Source organism: Malaclemys terrapin, chromosome 13 (assembly GCF_027887155.1).
Source record: "Malaclemys terrapin pileata isolate rMalTer1 chromosome 13, rMalTer1.hap1, whole genome shotgun sequence".
NCBI lineage: Eukaryota > Metazoa > Chordata > Testudines > Emydidae > Malaclemys > Malaclemys terrapin.
Window position 1 is genome coordinate 36,016,599 of NC_071517.1, and position 8,760 is coordinate 36,025,358.

Genomic DNA, 8,760 nt, shown 5'->3' on the forward strand with positions numbered 1-8,760 from the left:
GTTAATTATTCATTTCCTTTTGTGTAACCATTTCCACCAGGAAGGCCCAGGAGGATCACCAGAAGGTTATTAGATAATAAATAGCCAACAATTGGGTCATTTTGTTACAGATTGCTTCCAATACTCTCTAATGACTAGACATGTCCAATGCATCAAATCTCCTCTTTCTTGTAGTGTGCTACAGACTGAAGTTGCTGGTCCTCTTTTCCAGCTCAAACCCCATTCCTCTGCATGCCTGTTTTTTTATCTGTTCCTCGTAGGTCAGGTTATCTAAAACTTTGATTATTTTTGTTGGTTTCCTATGAATTCTCTCCAATCTGTCCACATCTTTCTTAAAGTGTGGCATCCAGAACCGGACACAGTACTCCAGCTGAGGCCTCACCAGTGCCAATTAGAGCGAGACAATTACCTCCCGTGTCTTACATACAACACTCTTTTTAATACACCCCAAATGATATTAACCTTTTTTGCAACTACATCACATTGTTGACTCATTTTCAATTTGTGATCCACTCTAGCCCCAAGATCCTTTTCAGCAATGCCACAAGCTTGCCAGTGATTCCTCATTTTGTAGTTGTACATTTGATTTTTCCTTGGTAAGAGAAGAACTTTGCACTTGTATTTATTGAATTTCCTCTTGTTGATTTTAGACTAATTCTCCAATTTGTCAAGGTCATTTTGAATTCTGATCCTGTCCTCCAAAGTGTTTGCAACACCTCCCACCTTGGTGTCATCTGCAAGTTTTATAAGCATATCCTCTCCTCTGTTATCCAAATCGTTATTGAATAAAAATGACACCAGAATAGAGATGCAGATTTTGATCATAAAACTATGGATGGATTTTCACCTAGGGGACTGGGAAAACCAATTCCCATTAAGACTAATTGGAATTTTGGTGGCCAAATATTTATAGGCGACCTTGAAAGTCCCATCATTGGTCATGTTGACCCCTCCTTGAACACAAATAGCCTACATCGCCAAGAGAGCAGTAGAGTTGTATTACTCTGAGTTGTTGCCTAATTCAGCTAAAATCTCCCGGAATTAATTTGAATAGATCTGGTCAAAAAACAGGGGAGATGATCAGAATCATCTTTCACCCTTTAAAAAAATAAAATTTTCTTTAAAAAATTCATATAAATTTAGAATCTGTTTTTCAAAACTACCATTTTGTGAGGTTTTTGGAGAACATTTGTTCTAATTTTTGGTGGAGTTCGTATTAGATTAATAGATTCCAAGGCCAGAAGGGACCATAGTGACTGTCTATTCTGACCTCCTGTATAAACCAGCCCAGAGAACATCCCCAAAATAATACCTAGAGCAGATCCTTTAGTAAAACATCCAATCTTGATTTGAAAGTTGTCAGTGATGGAATCTACAAAATAAGTAATTAATAATAAACTAAGCGAGATATTCAAAGAGGATTAATAGAGCTGGGCACTCCTCTCCTGTAGAAAGTCAATGGGATTTAGACACACAAATCCAATTGGTTCCTTTGAGCACTGCAGCCTGTCTGGATAATGAGAGCATGCAGTTACTTTGTAGCAGATAAAACTCTATGAGGGGTAGAAACTCACCTTCCTCATGCCATAGACTATACACTAGCTGATGATGATGATGAGAGTCCACCATGGACAGGTTATTCTAGAATTGTCCTCTATAGGGCCTCTTAGACTTTCCTCTGACTCAGGTATTACTGGCCACTGTCAGGGACAGAATACTGGACTGCATGATCCAAAGGTCTGACTCAGTTAGACAGTTCCTATGATCTATAACAAGCAGATGTTGTCAAATAAAATTGCAATGAATGTTTCACCCACATGAACTCATATACATTTAATTGAGTTTAATTACTCATTATTAAAACTGGTCAAAAATGGAAATTATATTCTTGTGGGAAATGTCAATTTTTTTTTGTTTTCATAGAAACATCGCATAATATTGCTTTTGGTTGGGCAAAACAATTAAACTGAAGACTGAAAAGCGTTTGATTTTCAATAAACTTTTCTTGTAAAACAGCAAGTTTATGGTAAATATTTTCTAGTTTTGGAAAAAAGATTTCTGATATTGAAAACTTCCCCCCCCCCCAAAACCTGAAAAAACATATTCAAAAACGTTTTCCATCTCCAGGTTTTCAGAAATACAAAACCGAAAACAACTTCCCCCCACTGAAAAAACAAAAACCCATAGAAAAATGAGTTCAACATGAATTTTTTCCATGCTAAAATATTTTCAATGACAACCAATTTTTCTTCAAAAAGTTGTTTTGCCAGGAAGATTTTTTGAGCATCTCCACTCATTATGAATTATCCTCCTATTTGTAACTAGTATCCCAATAGGATGGATGAAAAAGTGAGGAATGGAGTGGTGAAGAGACAGAACAAAGCCAGAAGAATAGTTGGGATCAGATCTCAGGACACCTTGGATCTTAGCTTTTAAATAATAATTAATTAATCTGATATGAGAGGTCCATTTTATTAGGTAAGACACAGTCTCCACCCCAAGGAGCCTACAGTAGAAAAGACTAGCAAAGGGTGGGAGGGGAAAGACAGCCCTAGGGAATGATTTTCCAAGGTAACACAGCAGGTCAGCGGCAGGGCTAGGAATTAATGTCAGATCTCTGGAGTACAGTCCTGTGTGCCTGCAGTGGTCACCTCACAATCTTTGCTTTACAACCTGCTCCCTCATTGTAATTGTGATTATTTTAGTTTCTGAAAACTCTTCAGGGAAGTAGAAGGCAAGATAAAATATTGTTGTCTCTTTGCTGTTGAGGGCTCCAGGGAGTGAGTCCCTCAAGCCCGTAGAAAACAGACATGGATAAATCACCTCCCCTCAGCACCAAAGTTTTTGACACGCAGCTCATCTGCAGACAGCACAGATCTCAGTGTATTTCCAACAGCTCAGTCTCAGTGTGGTGGGGGAAAGGCCTCATAATACAGTGATCGGGGCATAAGATAGAGAGATAGATCAATAGAGGGGTGTTCATGGGGCTACAGAGAGAGGGGTAACCAATTGCAGTCTGTAGCTGGAGGAGAAAAGACATCTCAGAGACCGGCATTGTAAGTTTGCTCCTGCAATGAAATATATTTGGGGGTGACAGAGAGGCTCTTTAAGGATGAAATTGTAAGTGACAGATTTTTTTTCATACTTTCACTCTTAGCTCAGTTTGGGCATGGGAAACTGAGGCAGTCCAAAGCAGTTATCTTAGGAAAGAGGGGGCGGAATATTTGTGCTTCAGTTTCCTTCTATTGGGAGTGGGGAAATTGATCAAATTGACACACATATTTTTAGAATGGATTGAAGATTTTACATTAAAGTTGTCCAAAAATTGTGACAAACACAATCAGCTCGTTGTTACTTTTCTCTCTGTATACATTAGTTTGTTGTTACTGCTGTCTGTCTGTTTTTAATTTTCTCTATTAGCTTGTTTTTACTTCTCTATCTATCTTTTAGTTTGTGTTAGTTCTGTGTTTCTGTCTGACTCTCTGAATCTTGTATCTCTCTGTTAGTTTGTTGTCAGATCTATCTATCTATCTATCTATCAATCAGATTGTGTCTAGTTCTCAGTTTTTTGTTTCTTCTGTCTGTTAAATTGCTGAAAGGGTACTTGTGGGACAGCCACTCCTCATAAGTTGAAGCTGAGTGGTTAGGGCACTTGGCTGGCCTGTGACAGACTCAGGTTCAATCTCTCCCTCTGAATAATGATGAGATTCGATTTGAATTTCCAGCATACAGGAGAGTGCCTGAGCTGCTAGGCTATGGGCTGTTCTGAAATGAGACTGTCTCAATCTCTCCTGTTGAAGCTGCTCCACTTTGTATCAAAAATTAAATAGTCATGGGAGCAGGGACTTGAACTTGGCTCTTCCAGACACCAGGTGAGTGCTCCAAGTACCACACTGGAGAATCACTCTCATGCCCCTACCCTGGCCCAATGGGAGGGAGTTGAGTCTAGTGTGTAGAGCAGGGGTCAGCAACCTATGGCACGTGTGCCAAAGGGTGGTACGGAAGTCAATTTTTGGTGTCTCGTGGCACCGGCTGAACCGCTCAGCCCGTCCCCGCTCTGGGGTTCCCGCTGCCAGCTCCTGTCAGCCGGGGTCCCACCGCCAGTGCAACTCAGCACCCGCTGCCGGCCTGGGAGAAGGAACCACAGGCTGGCAGCAGGCTGAGACCCCGGCTGGCAGGAGCCAGAGGCTGAAACCCCAGATCTGGGGTGGGCTGAGCTGCTCAGCCCGCTGCGACTCTGGGGTTCCCACTGCTAGCCCCTTGTCAGCCAGGGACCAGCCGCCCACTGCTGGTCTGGGGGAAGGAACCCCAGGCTGGCAGTGGGCTGAGACCCCACCTGGCAGGAGCCAGTGGTGGAAAACCTAGAGCAGCAGGGGTGCTGAGCTGCTCATTCGATGCTCTGCGATTCTGGCTGCTGGCCCCTTGCCAGCCGGGTTCCCGCTGCCGGTGCAACTCAGCACCCGCTGCCATCCTGGTGGAAGGAACCCCAGGCTGGAAGCGGGCTGAGACCCCGTCTGGCAGGAGCCGGCGGCCGAAACCCCAGAGTGGGGGCGGCGGGTTGATCCGCTTAACCCGCCCCAGCCACGGGTTTCCCGCTGCCGACTGGGTCCCGCCACCGGTGCAATTCAGCACCCGCTGCCGGCCTGGGGGAAGGAACCCCAGGCTGGCAGTGGGCTGAGACCCCGGCTGGCAGGATCCAGCGGCGGAAACCCCAGATCTGGCCACTGGCCCCTGGAGAATCACTCTCACTCACCTACCCTGGCCCAATGACTCTCCATTGTCACTCGCAACAGTTGTTCCTGATGGCAAAGGATTGTATCTGGGACAGAAGCTGAGATGCAGTCTGATGTAGTCGTTAGAGGAGGGGACTGGCAGTCATGACACCTCATTTGTGTTCCCAGCTCTGGGAGGGAGTTGAGTCCAGTGTGTAGAGCTAGAACTCCTTTCCTGTATTTCCAGCTCTGGGAGGGGTGTTGGATTTAGTAGGTTAGAGCAGGGGACGAACAGGGAGTCAGGATTCCTGGGTTCTCTTCCAAGCTCTGGGAGGGTGTTTAGTTGAATGGTTAGAGAAGCAGGAAGGGAGCCATATTCATGACTCGAGTTTTCTGTTTATTTATGACTGGGTTTGGTCACCTCCATGCGAAAAGCTGCTCCAATTTAGAACAGTATAAATGGGGAGTAATTCCATGGCATGCTGTGAAATTATCCCACATTCGCAGCATGACCGTGACAGCAGAATCTGGCCAAACAGACCCCCAATTCCACTTGGAAAACTGAGGATAGCAACATGTATACACCGTTATCCAGAGTTCACCCACCTCTGGGTAACAGAGGTATACAAATTTCTCCAAAGTAATTGTTCCAATTTCTCCATTTTATCACCCTGGTGAAAATGATGAGTAACCGCTGTGGAGTCCATTGAGCTGATTCTATTTTCTCTCACCCCAGTGTAAAACAGGAGTAACTCCATTGGAGTCAGTGAAGCTGTTTTCTCCATCCTCATTCCCATATTACACCAATTTTCACAAGCTAAGGGTCTGACTCAAGGAAATTCAGGTGGTTTTCACAAAAGGAGAGTTATTTAATGATCTAATCCTGTCCCTTGCTCTTGTCCCTCTCTCTGCAACCATCACACGATCTCCTGAGAAAGAAAATGTCCAACCGAACCACCGTGACCGAGTTCCTTCTCCTGGGATTCTCTGATGTTCGGGAGCTGCAGATTTTGCACTTTGTGGTATTTCTTGTGATTTACCTTGTAGCCCTGGTGGGGAATCTTATTATCTTCATGGCCATAGCCTTTGACCACCACCTTCACACCCCCATGTACTTCTTCCTGATGAATCTGTCCATCATAGATCTTGGATCCATCTGCGTCACTGTCCCCAAATCCATGGCAAACTCCCTCATGAACACCATGTCCATTTCCTATGCTGGATGTGTTGCCCAAGTCTTTTTCCTCATTTTCTTGTTGGGAGCAGATTTTTCTCTTCTCACCATCATGGCGTACGACCGATATGTCGCCATCTGCCAACCACTGCACTATGAGAGAATGATGAACAGCAAAGCTTGTGTCCAAATGGCAGCTGGTGCCTGGATAAGTGGGATTCTCAACTCTGTACTACACACTGGGAACACATTTGCATTGACCTTTTGTGGAGGCAACATAGTGGATCAGTTCTTCTGTGAGATCCCCCAGCTACTCAAGCTCTCCTGCTCTGACGCTTATCTGAGTAAAGTTGGGGTTCTTGCATTTGGTGCGTGTTTATTCTTAGGCTGCTTTGTTTTTATGATTGTGTCATATGTTCAGATCTTCAAATCAGTGCTCAGAATCCCCTCTGAGCAGGGCCGGCATAAAGCCTTCTCCACCTGCCTTCCTCACCTCACTGTGGTCTCCTTGCTTGTTTTCACTGGGGCCTTTGCCTACCTAAAACCCACCTCCAGCTCCCCATCTGCTCTGGATCTTGTGGTGGCAGTTCTTTATTCCGTATTGTCACCAATCATGAATCCAATTGTCTACAGCCTGAGGAACAAGGAGATGAGAGCTGCCCTGAGAAGACTGACTGGGTGTAGGTAATTCACCAAGAATTTTTTATGTCTTTAGCTAATTAAAGTTTGCTCACATAGTATCTGTTCATTAATGTCAGTTATTTCCATGACCACACAGCTTGAACACAAACAGGTCTGATTCTGATCTCAGTTGCACCAATGCAAATCCAGATTAACTCCGTTGATGTCACTGATGCTGCAGTGATTTACACCAGGAGAAAATCTGGTCCAGTCGTGGAGTTAAATGGGTGTAAATTGTGTGCACAAGAGGAATCAGATTTTCATTCTGTGCCAAAACAATATCCGTTACACTGCTTAGCCACATGCACCCATTCCATGGCCACTGAAAACAATGATGGGAGTTGTCTTGCTTGTGCGCATAAATCAGGAGTGGCTTTGTTGGAACCAAAGGAGTCAGACTGGTGTAAGACTGGGGTAGGTGAGAAGAGATTTCGGGTAGATCTGTAACACATCAGTGTAGTTCCAATGACTCTGGTGGTGCTAACGCAATTTTCAGCATCTGTGCATCTGAACTACTGCCTCCAATGGGGCTGTATATCCATTGCCACAAGCTGGGGACTGGGCCCATTGTCTTATAAACCACCATTTGTGGCCGAACCACTAGAGGGGGACAAGGAGCCAGACTGTGTTAGCCTGGCTCAGGTGTACATTTGGGCTTGTGAGAGATGAAGAGACTGGCTAGAAATTACAGGAGGTTTCTAATGGTCAGCGGAGTGATGTTCTGGAGCAGCCTCCCAATAGGAGTTGTGGGAGGCAAATGACTGAATTAGTTTGAAGAGCGAGATGGACACATGTCTGAGTGGGATTGTATGATGGGGCTGCTTGTGATGGTGAGGGGCCAGGCTCAACAGCCCTGGGGCTCATTTGCTGCATATGTCTTATGGTCCTAAAAGCTTCAGGGTTTCATCTCGCCACTGGCAGGGTCAGGAAGGGATTCCACCCCCCAAAACCCAGGTGTATTTTGGGAGGTTTTTTTTTTTAATCTCTGAAACATTGGGGTGGCCCTAGCTGCAGATGGGCCATTGGGTGGGATGTGCAACCTGCAAGTGTTTCTTTTGCCTAGTTCTACAAACTTTACAGACCATAAGAGATAAAGGAAAATAGTTTTTAGAAACTGCTTTTGCAAAGCAGTGACTGCATCTTACCCTTCTTTGGAGAGAGAATTAGAGGAAGGGACATGTCAGACTGGCCTCCTACAGTTGCTTGACTATTAAAAAGTTACAGGAGGTCCCTGCCAATATGGAAAAATTATCCATGGATTAACTGGGGACAACAGAAAGGAAACTACATAACACTATCACACACTACCAAGCAGGTCACTGAGGAAAAAAACATTAGTGACATCCGAAGAAGAGAATGTGATCTCACCGGAATCCAAAATGCCATTATCCAGGGAGCCATGACAGTGAGCCTCCTATCCTCTCCCAAACAGTACCAGGAGAGAGAGATGGAAAGACCCAAAATCAAGGCTCTGGAACAGAAGATTCAGTTAAATCCTCTGGATTTAAAAGACGACTCCACCAGATCTCTGCAACAAAGAATGTGCACTGTTCAGAACACACCTATTGTTCCAGGTTGCCTGTAGATTCAGGCAACTGACATTGCATCTGTGTGTACAGTTTCCTATTCAAGGTTTTCTCCACAGCCATAGAGACTAGAACCATATTTTCTTTAAATGAAAGCTCAAGTTCTGGAGTAGCACTTTGTGGCAAGGAGTAAACAGCAAAGTCTATGGCTATGGAATTGCAGAATACAAAGGTTCAAAATTTTATTTATGCTTTTTAATCTAGGATTTTTTTCACTATGGAACAATGTTTAAACATAACATAGGCTCACAATAGATAGCATGTTATGTTACTTTTATATTTATCTTCAGCTTTTGAAAATGGAACATGAGTAGTTCACTGAGCTTTCTACAAATAACTTGTAAATGTGGTTGCTTGCACTGTTTAAGAAAGTGGAGTAAAAGCAAAACTAAAATAAATGTAAATATTTGCTGGATAATACATGACACAGAAATGCATGAAAGTCTGAAATTAATTTCAGGGAACTTACTGATGTCACTAGCAGAGATGGTTCAATAGCAGAGCTCAGTGATTTTTTCAGCCTGTTTGTTTACTTATTTTCTTTTGAAATGTTAGATAGCTTTATAATAATGAGTAAGAACAGGAACTAAAATTTAGGGTTTGCCTG

The 8,760-nt window shown here is 43.9% G+C and overlaps 1 protein-coding gene across 1 annotated transcript; it reads left to right on the forward strand.

Moving 5' to 3' along the window:
- The first annotated feature begins 5,653 nt into the window (after positions 1-5,653).
- LOC128847917 (olfactory receptor 14A16-like) lies at positions 5,654-6,574 on the forward strand. The gene has a single exon (XM_054047648.1). The coding sequence runs from the start codon at positions 5,654-5,656 to the stop codon at positions 6,572-6,574; it is 921 nt and encodes a 306-aa protein (XP_053903623.1).
- The last annotated feature ends 2,186 nt before the right edge of the window (positions 6,575-8,760 follow it).

Coding starts and splice junctions, on each gene's coding strand:
- LOC128847917 (XM_054047648.1), top strand. CDS start 5,654: ATGTCCAACCGAACCACCGTGACCGAGTTCCTTCTCCTGGGATTCTCT.